This window comes from Ixodes scapularis, unplaced genomic scaffold (genome assembly GCF_016920785.2).
Source record: "Ixodes scapularis isolate PalLabHiFi unplaced genomic scaffold, ASM1692078v2 PGA_scaffold13__105_contigs__length_92229423, whole genome shotgun sequence".
NCBI classification, from domain to species: Eukaryota; Metazoa; Arthropoda; class Arachnida; order Ixodida; family Ixodidae; genus Ixodes; species Ixodes scapularis.
The window spans coordinates 25,717,881-25,745,530 of NW_024609839.1; the positions used below are offsets into that span (position 1 = coordinate 25,717,881).

Genomic DNA, 27,650 nt, shown 5'->3' on the forward strand with positions numbered 1-27,650 from the left:
CCGAGTGCTCCGCGGAAAAGTAGACGTACGGGCAATTTTATAAGAGTGTACACCTTAAGAAGTATGGAGCTTTTCCGCAATGCACCAGATTGAGCCAATCACTGCAATCTGTAGAGGAATCTCGGCCAACTAAGATGCTGAACATACATACGTTTACACCTGAAGAATAGTCCACACTGTGGCACTGAGCATCGCGAAAGGTCGAACCTGAATGCAACAAAGCACTGTTTCTCTTTTATCTTTTAGTTTTAGACATGTTCCAGCATCGCCACTCGCCGAGCTCGCTCCCTACATTGCAGCGATTGATCCTCCCAATTGCTTTGAAAAAAAGAAGACGCCCTAAACTTTTTTTAAAGTGTAGTATTTGATGAATGCACTAACCGCCGATTAAAGTCTCAACCGTTTACTCAATCAAAAGTGGGTCATTTTGTGAAGTTCTGAAGGGCATTACCCTCGTCAACATCAAGCTCAACATCGAGGAATTAATCACTCAAATATAAAGGCGTCGTTGACAATTAAGGTGTTCTGTCACGTCTCTCGCGCCACCGTTTCTTAAGGTAAAGTCACAGTCCTACTGCTAATACAGCTTAAAAGAGACAGCATGCAGACAGTCCGAGGCGTGCTTGTTTCTTGTGTGGCGGTCCTGTGGTACTGGTCATACCATAGCGTCCTATATACTGACAAAGCCTGGCATATCACCACGAGAAGCGGCCGCCGAAATGAAAAAGGTGGAGCGGCAGACAACGGATGAGAGGAGAGCCACGTGAATGGCGCCCCGCTGCGGCGAGACGCCGAAGCACACTTCTCCCGAGCGAACAAGCGTGTTTCGGGTCCTCGCCGCTGCAAACGCTGAGCGCTGACGTCCGGGTTCCCGGAGAAATGGTCCCTTGATGCTCTGTGCTACCAGATGCTCGCGCTCTAAATCTGCGACCGGGCACTCTATGGCTCCGTCGTCAAACTGCAAGGTTTTGTGAGTATAGAGGATGATATATCGTCATACAAACAGTGTTCAAGCATGTTCAAGCAAACGTACGTATGCTTGAACATGCTTAAAGCCTGTCTGCAGATAGTTCTCTGATCATATCTGCAACGAACACCGTCTCTTTTGCATGATGTATGAGACATCAAGTCCTCGGTAAAATATCACGGCGATTTATTTAAAATCCGGAACTTTACATTTCAATTACTTATATAAAAATCTTAATTGGTAAATAATACATATATCACGCTTCTCAGTTACTTCAGTTGTGCTGTCCCAGCGGGCAACTTAAGGTTCGTAAAATATTTCTTTATCACCTCTTGCGTCACCCGCTGACTGCATAAATGTATGCCAAAGAAACAAATAAATTAAATTGCTTCGCTAAAAGTACTGATCCTACAGTGTCAAGAGTATAAAAGAATCGCAGCAATCGTGATCCCCAAAATATAGAGTGTTACACCTATAATTCAGCGATATTTTAATAATTCTATAAGCCTTCACATGACGTACCGTTTAACCGATTAACGTTTCAGTTAAATGTCACCAATTAATCGGTTAAAATTGCTGAGTCAATGCACAATCTTAAAAAAAGCTGATTATAACAAAGAAAAAAAAATGGAGCAATGAATCATATATATATATATATATTAGCGTTTTTCATGATTCGATCATGGTTGCTTTCAGGCCTTGTGGGCGATGTTCGTGACGTTCCTGCTGGTAAGCCCCGCCCACCAGCTCACGCCCTCCCTGACGTTCCCCTGCCTCTCCTTCTTCCTGCTTCTTCGCTTTCCGATGTACACCCTGCCGGACATCGTGTCCAAATTCATCCGGGTAAGACGATAACCTTTTTTTTTTTTTTTTTTTTTTTTTTTTTTTTAACGTGTTGTTCTGACCCACACCGAAAATAATAGAGGTCTGCGAGCGACTTCCCCCGCTTCCATGGAACGCCATTACAGTCGGAGGGCGCCAACTTGACAATCGGACCCGAGCCTGAAGCCGAGGGTCTTTCGACGCGTTGATTGGTCACGAGGCGCAGCCGAACACTGACGCAGCACTCGTATCCAATCCGCACCTTCGCTCGATCTCACTGTGATGGACTCCATTTTGGTGCGCAGATTGATTATTTTAGGTGGTGTTGCCCTCACCCCGGTCTACTCTACGATACAGAGTGTCCACCACCCCCCCCCCCCCCCCCCCAAAAAAAAAATAGTGTCGCTTTTACCGCAAAAGTAAACTACGCACCGCCCAACGCGTAGTCTCCTCTCAAGTGAATCGCTAGCGGTACGGACCAGATGAAAGTTTTGAAGCTTGTCGTTACCTCGTTCAAAGGTTATAGGCGATTTTCAGAATGTTTCAATGGGAAAACGGCGCCCGACGTAGACTACAAATATTTATTTATTTATTTATTTACTTATTTAAAAAGTACCGACATTTCTAAAAGAATATTTCTTTATTTATTTGTTTACAAAGTACCTAACTGGGCGAAATACAAAATGTAAGCATCACAATAGGTGTCTTTTTTTTTTAGAATACAGTGTGGTAAGTAAGAAAAGGATAAGTCACTATCGTCATTTGACACAATGTTGTCCGGAAGCTCGTTCCACTCAATCGCGATATTAACAAGGAATGAATAGGCAAAATTGTCAGGTACAGCAACCTCTTTCAAAATGATCGCACCGGGAGAAGACGTAGGATGGGCTCCAGAAAATAGGCGGTTTTATCAATCCCTTTTATATATACTGTATATATACGATTGAAAAATTTAATCTTAGTTTTTTTTTTTTTTTCTTCAACATTTGAGCGTTTCTTATCCCTCATTTCGGCAGCACTCGCATAAGGGTCATAATTGTGAAGCTCAAAGCACGCTGCCCGATTCTGAACTTTCTCGAGTTTGTTAATAAGAAAGTCGTGAAACGAGTCCCACACGACGCACGCTTAATCTAGGATCGTTCTTACTAAAGAAAAGTAGAGTATTTCTTTAACGTTGTGTGACGAAGATCTAAAATTTCGTCGCATAAAACAAAAGATTAATTAGCTTTTACTATTGCTCGTTCTATATGACTGTTCCATTTTAGGTAGTCTGTACATAGCTCTGCTGAGTAAAAATATTCAGATTCAGTATTTAAATGGACCATGAAACGATTTTGAAATCGAACTTCACACACCGCACGTCGTAAAAAGTGTGGAAAGAAACCCAAAACCCAAAAATGAAGACAATTGTCAGTTCTATTTGTCAATTTCTAGAGCGTTCTCTTTAATCTAATTGGGATTTTTTTAAGGACACAGCAAGTTCATTGATTTATGAGCACATCCCACTCTGTTCAAACGCTCAATCGCCGTTGTTCACTCTTCGTCTTCGAAGGCTCTCGAACAGAAAGAAACGCTTGTTCAGAAACGCAAAGCGCACTAACACGCAAGGATATTGGGCAAGTTATAACATTGCAGCCAGTGAAAACAAAAACGCAGTTGGAGAAGCTAAATATTACTTTTATAAGGAGTGCCTCCCAGTCATGCTAACTAATAATCCCAAATGGTTTTGGAATGTAATGAATCCCCGTGACGAACTTTCACTTTAGCTTAAAAATGAACCAGGTGACACAATTCCTGATATGTGTGCTCGACAGGTTTAGTGGCATGTTTTCTATAATGTTTACTGATGATTTTTCTGCAATTTGTCCTCCGATTTCTTCATATGATTTTTTTTAGGCTTGTCGGTGTTGGTTGTTTCCGGTTGTCGCTCTAGTGGGACTCGGTCCTATCTATGCGTTTGAAACGCAAAGTAGACCGATCTCACTGGCCAGTTTAGTTACGCCACCGCTGCTGCAATGCATCGAGGGACCTCGTCGCAACTTTGAAATGGCTGACCAACTACAGGCTGTATAAATATCCACACAACCCCGAGGGAACTTTAGCCTTTTTGCACGGGCGACAACCTTGCTGGATCTCTGCGCGCGCAGAGCACGAGACGGCACGAGCCTCTCAGGTACTGGCGCCAGCCTCCTGTGAACTAAAGTTATAACGGCATTACGCACGCGCCCGACGCTTAGTGATATCGATCTCTTCCATCCGCAGTTAGGACAACTAGTGGAAAAATCTTGATCACGGCGAACATTAATCCGATAGGAATAGCGCTTCGTAACACTGTCACAAGGGCGCACATGTGCAACAGGTGAAGTCGTGATATGCAATAAGAAATATATAATAGGCCGATCTCACCAGCCAGTTTGACTACGCCACCGCTGCCGCAATGCATCGAGGGAACTTTAGTCTTTCTGCACGTGCGACAACCTGGCTGGAGCTCAGCGCATGCAGAGCATGAGGAGGCACGAGCCGTCTCGTGCACTGCTGCCCGTCTCCTGCGAACTAAAGTTATGGCGGTGTCACGCATGCGCCAAACGCTTGGTGAGATCGGTCTATTGGATTATATACACCTTTTCTCTATGTCGCTCTGAACAAATTTCGTGGTGCGAGGTGTATGCTTCATGATAAGGTACGCTGAGCGCGTACACTCCCAAGAAAAAAGGGTGTAAATGGGTGCATAATACACCCTTTGCCCCATATAATACACCCCAAAACTTCAATACTACGTACAGCGCCATACAGTCGAACAGACAGTCCAAAATTTTACGAGGGGCTTGATAGCTGTGTGGTACAACTTATTAAATAGCTAATGTACGTTTTGCTGACTTAAAAAAAAATAATCCGGGTTTTCTTGGCTCTACTGTAAAAACTCGGTGTTTTCTTTATGTGGTCTTTTATACGTACTTTAGCTATTTAAAAAAGTTGTATCGCACCGGTATCAAGCCCCTTCTAAAATATGGGGCCGCCTGTTCGAGTATAGGGCTCAGTACGGTCGAATTGAAGTTTTGGGGTGTATTATATGGGACAAAGGGTGTAACGATACACCCTTTTACAGCCTTTTTTCTTGAGAGTGTACCTTATCATGAAGCATACACCTCGCACCACAAAATTTGTTCTCCGCAAGAACATGAAAAAATGACCGCAAGCATTGTGCGATGACGTCGCTCACAAGCCATGTACAGTACCGGAACTTACTCTGTTCTCACGCGCAGTTTGCGGTGTCATTGAAAAGGCTCTCCGAATTCCTGGATGCAGAGGAACTGGACGACGACGCCGTAGGAACGAACCCAGAGAAAGGTATTTTTATATATATATAGCACGGTGCCTAAAGCGCGTCTTCGACTACTATCATTTAGCGTCCTATTCTGCCCATGCATCAATAGTGGTCCCGAAGAAGCAACAAATGACGTCACAGAAGCCGGAGTGTCATGATGTCGGATGTCGCGATCCTGGCGGTTGGACGTAGGATTGCTGGCGAAAAGCTCGTACGAACGTGAGCGTCGCTCTTGTCACAGCGTCACAACTGCTGGCGGCCAAAGCTTCCGTGGACTGCCAAGCTGAAGAGCGACCCGCAGGAATACAGACGTCTGCTACATCCACCACCGCTGCTGGGACGCCGCCAGGATCGTGGCTGGTGACGACATGACACTTCTATGACGTCACCAGGCGGGAATTGAGGGAACATTTTTTTGGGCGTAGTAAACACACCTGTCAAACCACTGACCTCCATGACAATTTGTTGGGTCGCATCCCCGCTTGGTCGCTGCAGCGCAAGTGCGGCAACCGGACGGTCATCTTGGGACACGGAAAATCGACGTGTTAGAGTGCTGCGGAGGCGAGGTGGCAGCGTGCTGAAGACACGTTTTCTACTTGTTCATCGTCGTTAGCCGAAGAAGTTTGTTAAAACACCGTGTAAACGGTGAGAATTTCGTTCGAGAACAGGTGGAAAGTTTTAGGAAAGCGCAGCACCCCAGAGAAAAAGTGCAACTCGTCAAACGCGAGTCTTGCCAGTCTCGTGGCGTGATCAAAGCTTCATTGGCACGCCGAAGTGCTGCGTCTCTGCCTTCGAACGCTTAGTTACCGATCAAGAATCGACTCCGCGGGGATTTGCTTCGCGAGGGCAACCAAAAGTAAACCGCTGCCCTAGAGGCAGCGGTTTACTTTTGTCTTAGGGCTCTATTTGTCATTTGCGGCACTCGTGGTCCAGAAACGAGTTTGACCCAGTGGCGACAAAAGAGGGGTAGGGGGGTACGGCGACGGCGACAGATTGCACACGAGCAAATGGCCCGCATTTAAAAAACATTTCGATCTCGCTGTACAATACTTTTGTGTTCGAAAACCTACTTTCCTACACAGCGTTGCTCTATTTGTGTGTGCCCTCATGTGATCCATTCGAGTAGGTTTGGAACATAGCCATGGTTTATCGTGCACAAAAGCAACCACTGATTTTTGTTTTCTTTTATTGATTGCAATTCGCCGGAAACACTGGGCGATCCAGAAGACATCGACGCGCGACACACCTTCAAAACTTTTCTACGGCGTCGATTCTTGATAAGTATCCAAGCGTGCGAAGGCACAGAGACGTAGCACTTCGGCGGGCAAAGGAAGCTTTGATCACGCCAAGTGATTGGCGAGACTTGCGTTCTACGAGTTGCCTCTTTTTACTGCGGTGCCGAGCTATCCTAAAACTTCTCACGTGTTCCTAAAGACAACTTTCACCGTTTCCACAAGGTTTTAAAAAACGTCTTTGGCAAATGACGAAGAAACGAGCAGAAAACGCGCCTTCAGCACGTTGTCGCCCAGCCTCGCAACGCTCCAAAAGGTCGATTTCCCGTGTCCCAAGATGGCCGTCCAATAACTGCATTCGCGGAGCGGGGAAGCGCGATCCAGCAATTGCCATGGGCTGTGTTTCAAAATTTACTCGATCTTGCTCCAGGGTAAGTGTGTTGCACCCTTGCGTTCGAAAACCTACCAGCTTCACTCTTTCTGTGTTATCATGTGACACGACCCGCCGGAATAGCTCGGATTATTTGGGTATACGAATTCGAACACAGCCATGGAGATCAGTGTGTCGGACCAACACGTACGCGACTCTGACGTCACAGCTGCGGTGGCACTGCTGTCGACGCGGCTCATGCGCAGAAGAGTCGCTTGACGCGGAACTGGTTGCTGCGCACGCGCAGTGCCCACGCGCGGTGTGGGCAGACGCGGACTTGTTTGTCGATAGTGTGTTGGTGTTTCATTGTGGTTACCTCAGTATTCACGTAGTCACTGACCGCCTCAGGAACACACGGCGTGGCAAGCCCGGAGCATCTGAATATTGCTTCGCAGCCAATGAGAGGGCAGCACCGAAGGGGCAGCAATGAGAAGGCAGCCAACATAAAAGCTCAACAACCAATGCCGAAGCAAGGAGCGTAAAAGGTCACGCCCTGCGTTTCTCGCGCCCTCGGTGACGTTTTAAAAGCTCGCGTTCTTCATTCTATTACTATCATATTCGCCCTATGGGCAAAACTGGGGGAGTAAAACTTGGGCTTGGAGCCCTGTAGGTGTCAGACAACGATGGAAGCCTCCTGAAGCCTTTAGCCAAATCGGATACTCCTAATCAAACACGACAAAAAGAATCGGTCTCGATTCGTTTAAAGACAGCCGTGGCCTTTGAATAAATAGACAGGAGAACTCCCCGATTGTTTAGAATGGCTCCAGGGACCTCCCAAACTTTTATGCTTTATCGTGAGCGCGGTAAGCTTAAGAGCGAGCCCCGGGCTTTCGGCGCTCATTCCAAGCACGCGCTCTCGTGCAGTGCAAGCACGCTTCAGGGCCACATGCTCGCGCTTATAGCTTCGGCCTCGGTTGCGCTTAAAGTGAAACGAAGTGTGCGGAGCGCAAGTTCGTCTGCTTCTTGCACAGGGGTTGCGATGATGTCAGAATGCCGAGCTGTTATTAACAAAATAGTGGGTGGACTTCAAGGCATCTACCATTGAGGTCTACCCAGTATCCTTTCAATCGAAGCCAATCAGAGCTCGAGGTCGTTCTGACGTCAACGCAACGGATTCAAGAAGCAGATGACTCGATATCCAACAGCCTACGCTCGCGCGCAAATGGTCTCAAATAGGGTATGAACGGCAGGGCGTTTCTCTCCAATGACCGGCCTCCAGCGCTTCCCCGTTACCTTCCGTCGTGCTTTAGGTGCGAGTGCATGCTCGAGGTTCAACGAGACGCCGAAGCGTTATCGAAGGTACGCGATGCTCGTGCTGAAGGCGCGGACAACTGAAATACCTACCTGCCGTTCTAATCCTCTCAGTGAATACGCGTGGCGAGAAGTTCGGGTATCGCCGCCTGGTGGAAGTTTTTCACAACCCCCCCACAGTGAGGATTACTTCCACCTAGTCTGGTGCAAGCACGCGCGACGACTAGCTTTTATGCACTACGAAATTTTAAACATAACCGCGTGGGTAGGACATGCACTACACAGAGTGAAGAAAAGGGAAGCGCCCTTAGGCGAGCTTCTCCCCGCAAATCGAGCAAGCCACGCGCTCACGCCAGTGGCTTTCATAGCGTTTTACATTAGGCACGAAACGGAGTTTAGTTCGCGCGTGTAAAAATTCTTGACAAGCACTCTCCATGTTCTCTTCGACTCTTCTCTGCCATTTACTTTCGCGTTAACTTAGCTTTATTCCTATTAACACACTTTTGCTGTCTTATAATCTACAGCGCACAAGAATAATTCTCGCTGAAACACGGACAATTGAATACATTTTTTTCTTTATTGCTAAGTAAAACAACTCTTTCTTGAATAAGACAACCTTTTCCTTATCCAAGAAAGAGTTGTCTTACTTACCAACAAAGATAACATAACGTATAGTGGCTGATGTGCAGAAGTGTAGAAGAAGACGAAATACGACACTGAATTAATACTGAGAGCTGGATGAGTGATGCATTTTACTGGTGTGCATGTTTCAGCGTGAATTATTCTTGCGCACTAAAGTTATAAGTAAGAAGAGCCAACTCGACCAACCCTCCATTTCCCACTGTTCTTTTTGTGTATATTTATCCTTTTAAATATCTACCTCGCGCTCTCCCTCCGTTTCCGTCGCCCTCCGTCCACGTCAGTGTTAACCGCAGTTAGTGAACTCGCTCTACGAACGCAACCAGTAAACTGTAACCATGGTCACTGAGAAGGTGAGAACGGCAAGGATGTCGTTCTGTTGCCCCGCTTCCAGCGTGAGCTCCGTACACTTTTGATTGCACTTTGGCCTTCCGTGATCCTCGAGCCTGAACGCGCTGCCAAAACACGGCGCAAGGCATCGAGCGCGTGCTGGAAGCATGAAATTCGAAAGAGACTCGTGCCGTTCTTATCTTGCCAGTGACTGCAATTAAAGAGTATTTTGGTGCATTATGCTCAGGAGACGCCATCACCGTGAAGCGGGCCACCTTTGGTTTGTCAGAATACGACACTCCTGTTCTGGAGGACGTAGACCTTAACTTCAAGGCCGGTAGCCTGGTTGCCATTGTGGGAGCTGTGGGCTCTGGCAAGTCGGCGCTGCTCTCTGCTATCCTTGGGACTATCAAGAGGACATCGGGCTCTGTGGATGTAAAGGTGGGTGACCCGTAGCGAAGACACCGTTTGTTCAAGATGGGCTAGAGTTGGAAGGGCACGGCCCATCCAGAGATGTTAGCAAGAACTCTAGCACGCGTTAGTGATATTTCCACTAGACCAATCCGGAGATACGCAGCGCCTCGATCGTCTTCTCGGCGCACTACGGTTATTCGGTATACGGCGCAGTTCATGTTGGTTTAGTATTTCGCGATTTCAAAACGCAAAAAAAGCCGGACGATAAAAAAAAAAAAAAACAGAGGGCGTATCGGCTTTGTGTGTGTTCGCTTTGAACTCGGAGTGGAAAGAGAGAAGATATTTAGCCACTTCCAAGAAGTATGAAGTGTTGAACTCGGCCCGAGCGTACATCCGAACGGCCCCACAATTCTCCGCTCCGAGCGTAGTAATGAAGAATTGACGAAAGGATTTGTGGGATTTTCCGGAAAGGTGGATTGTAATTTGGAGCTGTAACAAAACGCATCAGGTAACAGCGGTGCAGAGGGATGAAGCTTCAAGATGTCTAGTAGTTCATAATGTCTGAACCTGAAAGGGCCAGCAACCTTTAGAGTTCAATGTATTATGAGCTCGTAATCAACAAAATTATTTGCATCGCACTTTAGCATAACAAACCAAAGATGGTGAACGATTGGTGTAACTTTCTCTGCTTAATTATGCCACACAATACATTGTTCGGTTTACATTTCGGGGAAAACGCGGAAAAAGGTGATACGTTCAACGTGCTATTTTAAAGTTGTAAATTATGCTCGCTTTGCATATCTCCTTGTTCATTTCATATTATGTTTTGCTCAGATGCCCCGAACACGGCAGCAACGATATACTGCCGGTGCATAATAACAAGCTCAAACAGTTTCTCTAGGAATACTGTTTATAACACTAACAAGTAATAAGAAAAAGCCCCCAAGTGGCACGTTTAGTGTGCTTAGACCCGGGGACAGCTTTATGTGGCTCTGCAGTCCAAAGCATGGTAGCGCATGCTTTAGCGCCGAATAAACCTATGCTCGTCGGAAATGCCACAATGAGTTGCAACCCGAGCATAGAGTTCACTTTCACTTAAATACCGTTCTGTTTCCCAAGGGTCGACTAGCGTACGTCGCACAGCAGCCATGGATTCAAAATGCGACGCTGAAGGAGAACATCGTCTTTACCAACCCTAGCGACGACCACAGATTCCGGCAGATCGTAGAGGCCTGCGCCCTCACGCCTGATCTGGATATGCTCCCTGAGGGGGACGCCACTTATGTCGGAGACAGGGTGAGGACTTGTTTTCGTGTAATGCACAAATAAACGCTTAGGCCTAATAGATTCTATAGTCAATGAAAACTTTAGAAAAGTGGGGCGTTTCTGATTATGTCCAAGCTTCTTGCAATTCGTTCTTCGGCATTATCTTCGGGCGTATTGCTCCGCGTGGTTCGCTCTTTAAAGTTCTTAACAAGTACTGCAGCAATCTTGGATATGAAACTATAATAAGACGCTCGGGATTTCACCATGCCCTGCGCTTCTTAAGATGTCAATGACAACATAGATTATTAAGGCTGCCGGAAGCTGAAGCCAGCGAAGTGATAGAACACTTTTTTTTTTTACATGTCAGGAAGTCAGCTCCAGCGAGACCGTGAAACCTTATACATTATTGCAATAAAGGAAGTAGATGTTCTGACATGCCGGAGAAGTTCAAGCAAGAAAACCGGACACACTTAAAAAAATGGCGTGATTTTTTTTTTTTTTTTTGAGCACGGAGACAGTCAATTACGGCAAACTATAGAAGGGTCACAGCGAATGACAAAGCTCAAAATACAATTAGATCTGAAAACTGCGATAATCAAATATAACGTGGCGCTTTTTTTTTTTTTTTTTTTTTTTTTTCATGCGGGCAGGGCATTGTTGTTTTGTCTAAAGGAACGAGTGTCCGCCTCAAAAAACTACAAGGTTGTTTTCACCGCAAAGTGAAACGATGCATCGCTGAACAGTCATTTTCCGGCCAAATGTAGGCCTAGCGGCCCGATCCAGATGCCAAAGTTTCAGAACTAGCTGTTATCTTATGCAAAAGTTATAAGCGGTTTTCTGAAACTTTGAATGGGAAAATGGCGGGCCGAAGAGCTTTCGAACACAGGGAGCTGAATGTCGTTAGTTTCGGAAAATCACACAAAACCTTTCATCTGAATCGTTAGTTAGTTCCGAAGCTTTGGCATCAAGTGCGTACCGCAGCGCCACATTTGGGCCGAGAATAAGCGTTCGGCGAATTTATTTTGACAGTAAAAAAACAAAACAAAAAATAACTTTTTTTTTTTTTGGCGGGGGGGGGGGGGGGGGGGGGTACCGGCCTTCCACAATTGCCCAAACGCTTACTAACAATTATACTTTTTTTTTTACTAATGGCGATAAGATTATAGAGAGACTGTCAACTCCGAAGGTGTAGGTTTAATGACGCGATGACTCCAACCTTCCACCGTGCTTTTTCCCACACTAAGAAATGCCTGCGGGTCTACTTACCCGCACAACACTCAAATAGCCAATCGCTGGGATCTAGGAAATCAGATCAGCGAATGATGAGGCTGAACATCTGATTATACCTCAAAATGAAGTCTGCGCTGTGGCATTGCGCAGTGCAAGCATGACGCTTTGCGTTGCGTAATGCCACAGCGCAGACTTCATTTTGAGGTATAAACAGATGTTCAGCCTCATCATTCGCTGATCTGATTTCCTAGATTCCAGCGATTGGCTATTTGAGTGTTTTGCGGGTAAGTAAACGCGCAGGCATTTCTTGAAGTGCACTGACTCTGGCTATTCGTAACTCTGGTCGTGACGTCACAGACAGGAACCACAAGACGGAGCCACCGAAACATCTCGTCGCCAATAGCCGATAAGCACGCCAGAGAAGGATTCAAGAGGCACGAACATAATAAACGACGTGTTTCTGAAATAAGCTCTAATAAGCTTATGGGAGGGAATTCTGAACCTTCGTTTCCTTAGGGTACCAATCTGAGCGGCGGCCAGAAATTGCGGATCAGCCTGGCCCGCGCAGCCTACCACGACGCTGACGTCTACCTCCTGGACGATCCGTTCAGCTCGGTCGATGCGCACGTTGCTTCGCATCTCTTTGAACACGTGGTGGGGCCGGCTGGCATTTTGAAGTCCAAGGTAAGGCTTCGACATAGATGTACGAAAGTCAAATTTGGGGGTTTTACGTGCCAAACCAACGACGGGCATCTAGCACGCCCCAGCGGAGGACTGAGGATTAATTTCGACCACCTGGGAATCTTTTGACGTGCAACCGAAAGCTCGGTTACACGGCGCCTTCTCCGCAATAAGCCTCCGTCAGTTATGCGGGGACGTGGGCCGGGATTCGAACCCGCCACATGGGGATCCGTAGGCCGGTGCTCTCGCCTCGGAGCCACCGAGGCGGCTGACATAGATATACGAGATCACAATTAATCTCGAATGTTTCTTTTTATACCTCGGTCAATATTATATAATCCCCGAGTCAACAAAGATGCCGCCAAGCTATATTGTAGAAAAATAAATGGTAGAACTCGTTCAGCTCTTTCAGGATTGGTAAGGACATCTTGAAAAACCAACGAGGTAGAGGGCCTTAGAGAGATTAACTAGCAGCTGAAAGTGACCCCAATTGACCGCCGCCATGTTGCACATTTTTGACCACTAGACACGTGATCTTAAAGTTTTACGTCTCGATTTTAGCGAAGTACCGCGCACAGATAATTGCTTATTGAACTTTGATAGCAGTACCGACGAGATAAGTTATGTTTCGTTTGTTTTAAGTTTAAAATCTGCTTTTACGACAAAAACTCGGGCAGCTTCGCAATGCCTCCGCTAGATGCCGTCAGCCGCGGTGCTGTATTTTGGGTTTTTATTGGAGCAAGACACTGATCTCTGGGGCTAATAGTATTGAAAAACTAGTTTATCGTATTTTTTTACAGCGATCGCCATGCGACTTTCGGCTCAGTTTTGCGTAAAAGCCTCGGGATTTGGTGCGGTCACGTGTCTAGTGGTCAAAAGTGTACAACATGGCGGCAGCCAAATGGGGGTCACTTTTGCCTGGTGAACGGGATACCAGTTCATCGCCCGAAGCCCCTCTACCTCGTTGTAAGAAACGTAGAGTGTGGCTTCTTGTTTCGGCATCCTTATCATGTAAGGCCGTATTCGAAGATTGGTTCGAAAGTAAGATGGGTTTGCCTCGCCACGAGTCTCATCGGCTGTCGCTTATTGTAGAAGTAAGAAATATAATACTTGGGCCACACGGGCAACTCGAATTCCATTTACAACGAATGACATTTGAACGATCGGCCAATCAGCGCGCGACACTCGGAGCGTGGGCCGTTCCACGATCGCGAGCCAATTCGTTGATCACACGAATGTCATTCGTTGTAAATGGCATTCGAGTTGCCCGTGTGGCCCAAGTATTAGACGCCTTCATTGAAGGGGATGATATCCCACGGGAGCCAACTCCAATAAGCGCGAGTCTTTCTTTCTTTTCTATGTGAAAAAAAATACAAAAAATTGTGTCTTTTGGTGATTTCTGTAACCGATTTTGCGAACACTTTCGAGCTAATTGTCTCTCACAGTTGCGACAAAATGATTAAACTAGATATGGCACATTTTAAGGAATGCAACTGTCGCGCAGGTTTTCTCGTTTAATTTATGAGAAAATCCACAGCTAACGGCTTTTTATCACAAATGCTAGAGTTGACGGCACAACTATGCAGGCTGTGCGGAGGTAAACAAAAACAAAAATTGGGCGGTCTTTCGGGAGAAGTATTTTAGTTCCGGTTGGCTATTGTGTTTTCTTGATTTTGAGGACCCTTAATGAGTACCGCATACCTTAAAAGTCTCACCGCCGATAGCTAACTCGGCACTTCCTCAAATTTACGTATACGGGATCGGAATCCCTTCCTGTTCCCTGGGGTGAAAATAAAAGGCACTTGTTCCTCCAGAAAATTACAAATCTGCCGAAGGTATCGTGGGCGGATCTTCAAGACTACTGATTCGACAAGCCTGGTCCAGATATATATGAGAACGAATGAAAACCTACAAATCCCTAAACGCGTTTAATTACTTCGTGAACGACAATTGACATCGGCGGTACCTATTTCCTTTAGACGCCGAACATTAACTGCCGAGCTTCCTCGCAGGGGTCGCCTAGAAGGGTCTCGGTTTTAGGGTTTTTAGAAGACAATCTTTCGAAAAATTTTATTACGCTTTCTTTAGCGTGACGCGACTTTATTTTCTAGTGTTTTCAACTGCTGGGTTTTGGTATTCGCGGTTCCTTTCCCAGACAACCGTGAACGTTGCATTTGTACGTGCCGTAATGGTCAATCGTTTTACGGAGATGGTCCATCCAGGTGCCGGCACTGCATTCTCGCGTTGCGCCATCTGTCGGCAGCAAATCGATGTAGGCTAACACCGTCTGAAAATGCCGTCGCCCAACGATCACCCGGGCTCGGTGGTGTCGGTGGCGTCCCTCCTCTCCGGGTAATCCGAACAACTTCACTCGTGACATTTTGTTCGTGCCGGTACGCATCGCCCACTTAAAAGCTCGACACTGGGGCATGTCTAGAGCAGCTCGTAGCGCACCCACCCGAACACGAGGTAAACATACAAGAAGGGGAAGTATTTCTGTCCCTCTGTCACGGCTGCCGGAAGTGGCGCGCACGCCCTGTATAGCCACTCAAAACATAAGAAATAAAGAAAGAAATTATGCAAACGGTTTTCGCTTGACGATTGTTTCTTCGGCGGCCTTATTGGCTAATGCCACCATCTCGTTGGCAGCGGAAAGATTATTAAGATGTTCGAAACACCCCGCGTTTCTTAACGCCTATAGTTAAACCTATTTCATAACATGTATATACGTGTGTTTCAGGGTAATATTTCTTTAAATAAAATGAAATAAACTAAACATTTCACGTGGCCGACATGCTTGGAATAGAAAGTGCGTTTTAAACTCGAACTTGGAAACTTGAGGGCCTTGAAGGTTTGTGTATCTGCGAGCACTATTGCACATTGCATCTTGTCACCCCAAAGCCACAGTCTCACTGTATATATACATCGCCCAAAAATGACACTTTGCTCTCCGCGGACATATGATGACAATTATCTGCGCATGTTCGAATAAATTTTGCTGCATACATGCTTCGAACATGTCTTCAGATAGTTTGTTTATATGACCAACGACATACAAGGATTGCCTCAAACACTGTCTCCAGCCTGCCTCTTTTATTTTTATTTTTTGCGATCTTATAGCCGCGGTCGCACTACTAAAGATGTTACAAAAGACAGCCTGAAGACACTGTCCATGACCATAGCGTCCTATGTAGTGAGAAAGCTTGGCAGATCGCCACGAGAAGCGGCCGCCGATCCGCAAGGGGTGGAGCGGCAGACAACGGATGAGAGGAGAGCCACGTGACTTGCGCCCCACTGCGGCGAAACGTCGAAACACACTCCTCCCGTGCCCCCGCCGCTGCAACAGCTGTGCGCTGACATCCGCGTTCACCGAGATATGGCTCTTTGATGCTCTGTGCTACCAGATTCTTGCGCTCCAAATCTGCGACCGGCCACTCCAGGGCTCTGTCGTCGAACTGTGTTGGGTAAAGTACATCTAAAAAGTTAGTTCAAGTGAAGTACAAAGCGAATCAGACGTGATGTACTTTAAGTATTAAGTACATTGGGTGCAACGTACTTGAAGTAAAGTACTATAAATGCAATGTACTTTCAAAGTAAAGTACAAGTATTTTAACACAATCTTTCATGATGCCCTTTCATTCCTCTATACAGTGATTTTTCAACTGGTACGCATTGCCCGGGGCCCAGCGGTAATCAGGGGTGCATGACCTATTTTCAAAAACAGCGGCGAATATATGATAAAGTCAAGTGACCACAGAGTAGTTATTTTCATGAATGGAGCCAAATTCAGAAGCCCCTTTTCTGAATTGGGCGCCGCTTGCACTGGCTTGTTGCACTCAAGGGGGCTAATTGTACTAGGAAAGAGCATGACGTCAGCCTCGTAGCTTCCACAAGCAATCCTCTCATAGAGGAGTGTCCCCTCCTTAATGCGAAAAACAGTGAGCGTGCAAGCGCGCTGGTGATAATTAATCATAATGTGACACCTGAGATTGGAGTGCGAAAAAATTAAGGAACTTTTAAATAAAAGGAAAAGATAGAAGAAAATGTCTCAAAACATTGTGACGTTCCCCCCTGTTGTCTTTTACTTCAACATTAAAAATTTAATTCTTCCCCACCACAGTCTCAGGTGCTACATTATGATTAATTTTCCTCTCCTAATATATTTAAACCTCCTCGCCTGCGCTGACCGACCGAGAAGTAGCGAAAGTTGAAAAACCTACGGGAAAGCCGCTACCAGAGCGAATGGAGCGATGCGTCGTCTGCGCACGTTTCTGGAGTGGAATATCCATCCCAGGTTTTTCTTCGGAGTTGACAAAGCATCATTTCGTGAGGCAAATTTAACAAAACCAAATTTGGAAAATGTATACTTTGAAGTCGGGAATCGTACTTTCCTCGGAAAGTACCAGAAAAACACAATTTAAAAAAAGTACAAGTACATACTCGGAGAATATACTTAAAGTAAAGTACAAGTTTCCTAAACCTATACTTGAAGTAGTATTTTAAGTACCTAAAGTACTTCCTAACACTGTCGATGATGCCTAAGACGTATCCGCAGATAGTTCTGTCATCATGTGTGCAGCGTACACGGTGGCTCTTTTTTTTCTTATGATGACGTGGCGCAGTGGGATGATGACGTGACGCAGTGGGACATTGTCCCTAAAACGTTGGCTTTAAACATTTCAGACGAGGCTCTTTGTGACGCACAGCACGGCCTACCTCCCCGCCGTCGACTGGATCGTCTTCCTCGACAAAGGGAGAGTCGGGGAGCAGGGCACGTACCACGAGCTGCTCGCACGAACGGAAAACAAATTCTCAAAGTTCCTCCGAAATCACTCGACGAGAAATTATAGCGAAGACGACTCGGGGCCTGTGGCGGAGGACACCGCTAAAAGGTATATCAGAGCGAGTGGTACGTTTTACCATAATGTAAACATGTAGTATACTCTGTTTTGCATCGAGTCCGACTGCAGCGGCGCTAAAAACTCATCGTCACGACCCTGATCGTTTCTTGTGCTTTTCCTATCACCATCTTAACCAATCACGCGCAGAAGAAAGCGTGATTGATCTATAGCTGCACGATTGGCTCCGCAGAGTCGGAGTCGGCTGCGGCCGGTCTCGGCGTTAAACGGAGTGTATGCACTCTGAAAAAAAAAAAAAGTATCCCAGTTTACTTTTTTACAAAACACGTAGACAGCCAATCACGGCCCGACAATACGAGAGTATACAAGCAAACGGCGAGGCTCACAATACGACTGGATATTTAAAAAAAAAATGCATTGCGCGAGGGGATGATAAGCGATTGAAGCGCCATGCTAACGTACCATTTCCGAAATTCAGTCTGGCCACTGTGATCACAATCGTCATCGAACAAAGGTGCATATTCCGTACTGATGGCGGTCTTCGGATAACTGATGAAGGAAAAAGGCTCGAGGTACACCTAAGCACTTCTTCTGAGTTGTGAATGCGAAAGCGTGAATGTCGTTCTTGCGCGCGTTCTTGTGAAGTGACCGCGCCGCGCTCCGGAGTATGGAAAAGAAGCCAAACTCTTCCTCTTCCCGGCGCGCTCTGGCGCGGCTTTATCTAACGCGGGCACGTAGCGCCATGAGGTAAATCTTCTTGAAACCCGCGCGCCTCTGCCAATGGGAGCCCTATCCACGAGATTTCGGCTTCACTTGAGAGGTGAATTTATTTGCCGTTTGGATTAGCTTTTTGCGCGGTTCAAAGCTGGGATGCCTCAGATCGCGGCTTCAATTCGCTCCATTGGGAGAGGGGAATTCATCTGTCGTTTGACGCGGCTGATGACGTCGGCTCGCTCCATCGGACGGTTAATGCTTTCGCATGAAAAGTTGGAGATGTTCCTCAGCTGTCGATTCGAGGCCTTTAGATCCGAGACCTTAGCACGGCGCGAAGCGGGAATAGATCGCTAGGGGTGTATCTCAAAACGTCCCATTCGCATTTGAACCTTGCCCATTTTGACCCATTCTCATTTGGTCCTTCTCATTAGAACCTTCTCATAAGATCCGAATTGTGTTTTTCGCAATTGGACTCATTCTCATTTCGCCCGTTCGCGCTACGACCGGGTGGCACTAGTTCGGCATGCTTCTAACGTCGTTATGCCTTCGCGGCTTTGTTGATGAGCCTTGCCTTGCTTGGGCCCCCAACATACCATCAGACATATATTATGTGTAGAGGTACGCACTGAGAATCGTACATTGACGCCTGCTTCCCTTCCTCTAAGCAAATGAGAAAAAAAAGCGATGAACATTTTATTTGGAAACTTTGTTTGAACAGAAATAGCATATATAAGAGCAGTGGTTCTCAACCATTGATTTTTGGCGGACCCCTTGTAGAAAGGCGGAGATGATAGAGGACCCCGTCGGGGTGAGGGGAAAAGAAAGGTATAGGTTATCATAATATTGATTTAATAAATGGATATAACGAATTGCTAGTGTGAAGTAGACTTATCTCAGTGACATACACACGAGAGTACTCTCCCAAAAATTGGAATGTTTCTTCTCAACGTGAAGAAAGACAACTAACATCGCCGTGCCTGACTGATGAGACAGGTCTTAGCAGACAGGTAGGATGCCTTCGCAGACCCCCTTTTGAGAACCACTGCTTTATAGAAGTGGTGGTGTTTTCCCAAGTCGAGAGACCTCCAACAACGTAACATTTCGGAATATTATCTTGCTGCGATAAATAGTTGGTCTTTTTTATTGTCAGCTAGTAGCTTTTCACGATGACCTCGACGCACTGCTAAAATCCTTTGCAGAGAGAGTATGGCTGTAGCGTGGCACACACACACACACAAATCATATCAATGTATTTATTAATATTACCCTAAAAAACGATTCTGGTATTGAAAGAGTCAAGTGCGAAGGGTTAAAGCGAGAAATTTTTGAGAATGGCTGTTTTGAGAAGGGCCAGGTGAGAAGGGCGAAACGAGAACGGGCCCGGATGAGGAGGGTTGGAATACGAAAGACGAAACGGGAAAGGACCAAATGCGACAGGTCCAAGAGAGAAGATCTTTTTGAGAATGGTTGTTTTGAGAAGGGCCAAGTGAGAAGGTCGAAACGAGAACGGGCTCAAATGATGACCACCCGATCGCGAGAGCTGCGAAAGCGTTCCTTTCTAACTCGGGCCCGGTCAGTCTGTTAGTAGCACACAATCGGCCTCAAAGTTGCTTGACGTATAGAGTTTTGTCGAGGTGTCGGTGTGGGTCGGCATTAATTTCAGGTTGGTTGCATCTTTGTAACCATCCACACTGAAAGAGATCAAGAAAGAACTGCACAGTGATCGAAGAGCACATTCTCATTCGCCATTGACTTGCGAGAAAAACGGTGGCCGATGAAATACTGCAGACTACAGCTTCATTGCCGGCATTAGTACGCTAAAAGTTAAACTGCCATTTTCGTCACCATGTGGCACTTATTTGCGGAAAGGGTCTATTGTCCCGGCGTACATTTCATTTTTCAAATCTAACTAGGGTGACCACCTTCTTGCTAGCGAAATGCGGGACACGCAGGACACTCGGGACACTCGGGACACGCGGGACGGGGGGAGTTAGACAAAATTTTTTAACGAGCACAGCACGAACCGAGGTTCTGTTAACACATTATCCTGTGCTGTTTACACACCTGCAAATTGTATAGCAGCAATTCAAATAATGTTCACTCCCAGTGATGTATTTTTTATGCTAAATAGGTCATTAAATGTGTCGAAGTTGAAAATATAAAAATTGACTGCGGCAGAACTCAATGCATCAAATGGAAATAAGAAACAGTAAATCTTTTTTCAAGTTATTGTTTCCTGTTAAAGCTGCTTTTATCAATTTTTAACATTATGTTCTTTTTTGACCGTTGTGAGTTTCAGGCGTTTTTGCCTTGTATGGCTGTCTTCACTAAAACAAATTCCGCAGCAATCCTTTCGCATTGACAAAGCGATTTAAATAGAATTACAATAATTTATATTTAAAATTTTGGCGAACAATTTTTCTTATAATATTTTGCCATCAAGGGAAGCTAGAGGCACAGCGGCGCATGCGCATCGGTTCTCCTGCAAGAAGGACAGTCGCTTCCCGCAATGCTTCTATAGAAAATGGCGTACCATTGCGATTCATACGATTACCAGTGACCTCCGCGCTCCCCGTGCCCCGTTGTTCGGCAGCACCATGAGTTGCAGAGGGAATTTTATCACAGTGTGAAATGCGGGACATTTAGAAGATTTGGGAATTTCTGGCGCGATGCGGGATACGAGCCCTCAATGCGGGGCAGTCCCGCGAGTCGCGGGACGGGTGGCCACCCTAAATCTAACCGTAGTCTCCGCTTCGTTATTCGCTGGGGTTCTTCTATTGGTCCGCCGTGATTGGTTGTCTACGTGTTTTGCAGGAAAATGAACTCGCAGATATTTTCTTTAGGGTGCATGTTTCTGTAGTCGCACCTACTCTCACTAGCCTTAATTGCAAGTCACGATTTTCACAAGAAAGAAACGGTACCGCTCAAACAGTGACTTAGCGCCCAGTGACAAATTTGCTTACCAGAAACACGTGTGTGAAACACCATTTATGACAACTGTACTTTTGTTTTTATTTATTTACCAGTGTACTGCAAATCTTTATAGCCAAAATACCATACACAACGCATTGCCCTATATGCTCATGCGTCAGATCCCTATAACTGCAATGAAAAAAAAATATAGTTGGGAAACATGACGAGGGTTTACACATGCGCTCAATTTCTTCTTAAGAAAGTGACCAATTTAGAGAGAATAAAAATAGTAGAAAGAGTAGCGAGAAGCAAATATAAAAAAACAAGCGCTCATTGTTTTCTTTTTTTTTTTGGGGGGGGGGGAGGTTTTTTGTTTTTTTTTATTTTGCTATGCTCCTGACGATTTCATTGCGACTAATCCTTAGGCCAACGGACGAGCTTGTGGAAAAAGACGCTCAAGATGAGTGCAAGCTTGCGGATGACGAAAGAGCCAACACGGGAAATGTAAGTCTGGCGTCATCGTTCAAAAAAGTTCGAAAGTTGGCGCCTTGGCGCCGTACCTGCTGCTGCTGCACCCCAACAGTTTAACAAAGTGTTCAAAACTAGATTCAGGTTTCATTTGCTTATAAACATCACGAGCGTGCAGAAAATTACACTCAGCCGAACGACTTCTCTAATAAGTAAAAAATGCGACAAAAATATAAAAAAAACTGGATCAATTTTTCTATTCAATCGCATTTTTACTACCCCGTTTTGTCCCGCAATTAGAATACACTGGTCATTTGCGTCTGTAGTAAGGAGACCGCAAAGGAGTATGAAAGTTGTCATTTTCAGAGTAAAACATAACTGTCCTATCGAGTGAGCGTTCCCAAAGGGTGTGCTCCTGTGGTTTTCAGCTGCCTAATCTAATTACATTTTTGGTATATACGGGCGTTAATGTTCCCGGCTCGCTGTTTAGTGCATTTGAGCTCAAAATAGCCATCAAAGAAACGGCAAGTGAATGTGATGCCAAAACACACATTCATATGTCCCCGTGCTTTGTACAGTCACGTGTTGAAAGTTCGCAGGTGGGGCAGGTAGTCCAAAAAAAACCTGAACATGGCTGCTCAGCGAGTGCTGCAGGAATTAGCTTTCACGGCCTTCATCCCGCACCATCAAACCTCTTGTACTCCATTGAGAAGTATAGTTCTAATGCACAAATAGTGAACGTGATACTTAGTTTTATCTTATCTCTATCCTTGTTGCCCGTACACACTTTCAAACATTGACGACAAATTTTAAAAATGCAATAACTTCGCCAATACTTTTTTTAGAGCGCAGCTCTTAGGCGCCCGTTTCCAGCTTGAGTGGCGTCGCCGTCGCCTCCGCTGTCGCCGTCAGCGTAACCGCAAGGTCACGTGACCCCCCAGGTCACGTGACCCCCCCCCCCCGCGGTCACGTGACCCCCTCCCCAGGTCACGTGACACCCCCAGATCACGTGACTCCTCTAACCTAGGTCACGTGACCCCCCCTTGAGGAGGGGGAGGGGGAGGAGGAGACGAGGGGAGGAGAGGGGGTGAAGAAGAAGGAGGAGGAGGTGAAGGAGAAGGAGGGGGAGGAGGAGTAGCAGGCAGTGTCACGAGGCAGGAAGAGGGAGGAGCAATATACGCTTTCCTCACTACCCTTCCCTCCTCCTCCTCAAGAGCTGCGCTCCAATTTGGCGTTACAGGGAGTTGTAAACGGCTTTCATTTTTTTTAATCTATCTCCTGCTGTATCGAACAAATTTCGGGGCAAATCAGTGACCACGGAAACACCGGCGGAGCCACTCTTTAATTAAAAGGGTACTCCGGCGTCTTCTTTGTGGCCCCCGATGTGTCTAAAAAAAATTCTTAAAGACACCAACACACTTTGCTGAAATAGAGTTCCGAATATCAGGTCAAACTAATTTTATTTTCGCGACGTTATCGAATTTACAATTTCTGTTCTCACCGTGTTACTGGAAGTCTCAAATGAAAAAAAAACAAAAACTAAGTGACGCCAGCGGCAGGCAATGGTTTCTTTTTTGGACCCTAAGGATTTGTTTCCAACTGATTACGTCATGCAAAAGTCATGAGTCACGGTGTTTGGGGCAGACGCATGATAACAGAATCATCCGCAGCACTCCTGAAGCTGCTGGAAGCATCCTTGTTTCGTACATGTGTCCACTTCAAGCCTGTCTGCAGCCAGTTTTTTTTTTTTTTTTTTTTTTCATAACCAATGTGACAGAACCGTTATACTGCCACGCTCGTCGGCGAGCGACCGCGTGCGTGGCCGAATGGTTATCGCGCTTGACTGTCGCGCGGAAAGCCTGGGTTCGATTCCTGTCAGTGGAATGCTCTTTTATTTATTCTTTCAACATTGCGTTCTCGGCAGTTCGAGAACATTCTGTCTGATCGAGTTCCGAATGTTCCAGTCGCCGAACATTCTAGGCCGATTATTCCAGAAGCCAACGCGCGTACATAAGGGGCTCCCCGTGGCGATCTGCAGTCAGTTTCGCCCCAGCGTTCGACTCTGCTTTTTCGCCGACTTCGACGCCCGCGACGCGCTGCTGTTATCTTTTGGTTCCTGTTTATGTTTGGGCACAAGTTCGCCCTATTAAACGTTTAGTTCCTTCAGTTATTCGCCGCCTCATCACTTGTCCTTCCTGACATTTTTGGTGGAGGTGCGGGGTATCGCTTTCTATGCCCGTGAAGCGTACACCTACGAAGACATCCTGGCCAAGTGAAGTGCTCAGCCCCGGAAGGCTACCCTTCGCAGAAGACGCCAACGTCCGAGCAACCCGCCGTACCAAAGACCAACCTCCGGGACTCGGACCCTTGCCACTGAAACCAGAGGAGACCGCGACGATGACCACTCCACCCGTCGTTGTCCTACCCGTCGCTCCTCGCACGCCCGCGTCCTTCCATGGCGAGACTTATGAAAACATCGAGGACTGGCTTCAACAGTACGAGCGGGTGGTCCAGCCCAACCGATGGACGGACGACCAGCGCCTGCAGAATCTTTACTTCGCGCTCGAAGGAACGGCCATGCACTTGTTCGAGAATCACGAGACTTTGTTGATCTCGTGGACCGCATGCAAGAATCAGCTGAGACGAACATTTACCAACCAGGATCGACGGGAGAGGGCCGAGGACCTTCTTCGAATGAGGACCCAGGGCGCAAACGAGACCATCACCAGTTTCGTCGAGGATGTCCTGCGCCTGGTCACTCGCGCCGACCCTCAAGCCACCGACGAAAAGAAGTTGCGGATCCTGATGCGAGGCGTAAGAGATGACATCTTCGGAGGCCTCGTCCGCAACCCGCCGACCACCGTCGAAACGTTTGTAACGGAGGCGACCAACATTGAACGGGCCCTGCAAGCACGAGACGCTCACTTCCATCGAGCTCCTGCCGTCGCAGTACCCACGCCTTCAAGCTGCGCCCTCAGCACCAATATTCCGGGGATTCGAGAAATTGTCCGAGACATCGTCCTTGAATAACTGAAGCAGCTGATACCTACCGCCGAACGTCCAGCTTCACTCTCGATCGCCGAGATTGTTCGAGAAGAGGTCCAGCAAGCGCTCCAGCCAGACGTTCTCGCCGACGCCGCACCGGAACCACCAGCTGTGACCTACGCCGCCGTTGTTCGTCGTCGCCCGGCAGTACCTATCTGCACCCCGACGAGAAGTCTCTTCGCCGCAGTACGCGCCGCGCCAAGAGCAGCGCGGACTTTGAAAGACCGACGTGTGGCGCACGGATGACGGACGCCCGGTGTGCTTCCACTGCGGGGAGGCTGACCATGTTTACCGAAGGTGCCCCTACCGCCAGCTCGGCCTGCGAGGATTCGCGCCAAACGACCGTCGACCTAGTTTTTGGAGAACGACCAAGGGACATCGAGGAATACCTCCGTCGCCCTCCGTCACCAGCCCCAGCAGCACCACGAGGTTCCCGTTCTCCATCCCCCCGACGTTCCGCGTTGCCTTTCCGTCGGTCGCGCCGTGACAGCCTGTCCCCCCTATCTCGTCGGGAAAACTAAGTGCGGCAATGCCTGGAGTTGCCGTTGCCGAAGACGACCCAAGTAAAGAGCCTCCAAGAACGCCGGAGCGCTCCCACTCTCTCGACGCCACGCATTGCAACGACGATCCTGCAACGGTGTCCAACAACCTAAACGTCGTCATCGACGGCCACGACGCATCGGCACTCGTGGACACCGGACCATACTACTCAGTCATGAGTGGGAGGCTTTCTCGCCGCCTTCGAAAAGTGACGACGCCATGGGAGGGGCCGCAGATTCGAACTGCTGGAGGACACATCATTACGCCTGTCGGAAGGTGCACTGCTCGAGTTGAAATCCACAGTGAGACGTGCCCTGTCAAGTTCATCGTTCTGCAAGACTGTGCAAGGGACGTTATCCTCGGAATGGACTTTCTCTGCGAATATGGCGCCGTCATCGACCTCAGAACAAACCGGCTGACGCTACGAAAACCTGCTCCACCAGCGGAGGAACCCAAAGCGGCGTCACCCGCGGTTCGAGTCCTCGCAAACCACGTAAACTTACCCCCGCGGTCAAGTGTTTTCGTACTTGTCGGGATCGATGAAGCTTCCTGCGGCGAAGTTCTTCTCGAGGGAAGCTGCCAATTGCTCCTGGGAAGAGGAATAGGTGTCGCAAGGGGAGTAGCTGAACTTCAGGATGGGTGGACTGTGGCCCTCGTGACGAACTTCCGAAACGAAACGGAACACCTCACGAAAGGTGCAGCCGTGGGCCACGTCGAGGAACTCCGAAACCCCGCCGAAACCGCCGCGATTACTGACGAATCCTCGCCGCCTCAGCAAGACAGTACGCCGCCAGCGCAGCTCAACATTGACCCTAAGCTTCCGGGCCCGAAACGACGGCAGCTGATTAACCTCCTCGACGAATACCGCAACTGCTTTGCGACGTCGTCGAAGGTGCGCCAGACCGCCGTTGCGAAGCACCGCATCGTTACCAAGGACGACGCGCGCCCTGTGCATCGATTGCTGTAGAGAGTCTCCGCTAAGGAAAGGGAGGTGATCCAGCAGCAAGTTCAAGAGATGGTGTGAAGCTTGTGATGCTGTGATGCTGTGATGCTGTGAAGCACGACTGGAGAGGCCCACGGACTGCTTCAAGCAGTCCGTGGGCCTCTCCAGTCGTGCTGGTTAAGAAGGACGGAACTCTTAGGTTCTGCGTGGACTACCGCCAGCTGAACGCGGTTACGAAGAAAGACGTCTACCCAGCACCTGCACCAAAATGTCACGAAGGACAAGTGATGAGGCGGCGAGTAACTGAAGGAACTAAACGTTTAATAGGGCGAACTTGTGCCCAAACATAAAAAGGAACCAAAAGCGTCGTGGGCGTCGAAGTCGGCGAAAGAGCAGAGTCGAACGCTGGGGCGAAACTGACTGCAGATCGCCACGCGGAGTCCCTTATGTACGCGCGTTGGCTTTTGGAATAATCGGCCTAGAATGTTCGGCGACTGGAACATTCGGAACTTGATCAGACGAGAATGTTCTCGAACTGCCGAGAACGCAATGTTGAAAGAATAAATAAAAGAGCATTCCACTGACAGGAATCGAACCCAGGCTTTCCGCGCGACAGTCAAGCGCGATAACCACTCGGCCACGCACGCGTCCTTCGTGACAATACAAAGAAGAAATACACTTCAGATATTGTCTGCAGGATGCCTTTTGTATGATGTATTAGCGGTCTGACAATGGCATTCAATGCGTAATCTCCACAAAAACGTCTTTGAATTCGAATTGTTACGGGTTTAACTCGAAATCCACGGGGAGAGAAAGATCGACACTCTTATCTAGATAGAAAAACTCGGATTTATTTTACTTAAATAAATTTTTAAACGTTTTTTTTTTCTAGATATATAATTTTGTATTTAGAATTTTAATTAAATATCACAAATGCATTCTTTCTTTTTTTCTTCTTCTTTTTTTGCCGGTCTGAAACATCGAAAACAGTGTCGCGACTTTCCTTCCTCAGGTCGGCTGGCAGACATATTACGAATATGTGAAGAGGGTCGGCTGGAATTTTTTTCTTCCCGCCTTGCTCGCAGCAATCCTTGGCAGTGGCTTCGAGGTGAGCTCCCTCTCCTTCTCTTAACAACCGCGGACGGAATTCGTTAAGCAAGTCGTTAAAAAAAAACGGTTTCTTCCCACCTGTGAGAGCGAGTTTCGACTACGAGACGAGGTGATAAGGCGCGGTAACAGAGACTAATTACGCAAATACTTTATTATGCCTCTCACAGGCTCCTCTGCACTAGACGTTTGAGAGAACGCACGCGCTTCGCGCTGTCCATGCTGTTACCGTTTTGTGCTGCGCCGATAGAGAGGGAAGCCGACGACGCACCGGAATACCGGATTTGCCGACACAGCAGAGACGGCTGCCTCCGCTGTCTCGAAGGCTGGCCACGACGATAGATGGTGGAAGCCACCCTCCAAATTCAATGCCGAAACACCGATGGTGCGCGTGACGTGCCGTTCTACCTATGCAAAAGCTGCTGGCTCCAAGGCCATTTGATATTCGCAGAATAAAAGGTATTCCTAAACAAA

The 27,650-nt window shown here is 47.4% G+C and overlaps 1 protein-coding gene across 1 annotated transcript in view; it reads left to right on the plus strand.

Moving 5' to 3' along the window:
* The window catches only part of LOC8037623 (multidrug resistance-associated protein 1), a 106,822-nt gene that overhangs the window by 18,080 nt on the left and 61,092 nt on the right, over nucleotides 1-27,650 (plus strand). Inside the window, exons 7-14 of the mRNA XM_040207238.3 lie at nucleotides 1,664-1,810; nucleotides 5,053-5,137; nucleotides 9,244-9,437; nucleotides 10,530-10,706; nucleotides 12,423-12,590; nucleotides 17,271-17,479; nucleotides 21,499-21,577; nucleotides 27,082-27,177. Of these exons, the coding sequence (XP_040063172.3) occupies nucleotides 1,664-1,810; nucleotides 5,053-5,137; nucleotides 9,244-9,437; nucleotides 10,530-10,706; nucleotides 12,423-12,590; nucleotides 17,271-17,479; nucleotides 21,499-21,577; nucleotides 27,082-27,177 (1,155 nt within the window). The remainder of the gene's footprint in view (nucleotides 1-1,663; nucleotides 1,811-5,052; nucleotides 5,138-9,243; nucleotides 9,438-10,529; nucleotides 10,707-12,422; nucleotides 12,591-17,270; nucleotides 17,480-21,498; nucleotides 21,578-27,081; nucleotides 27,178-27,650) is intronic.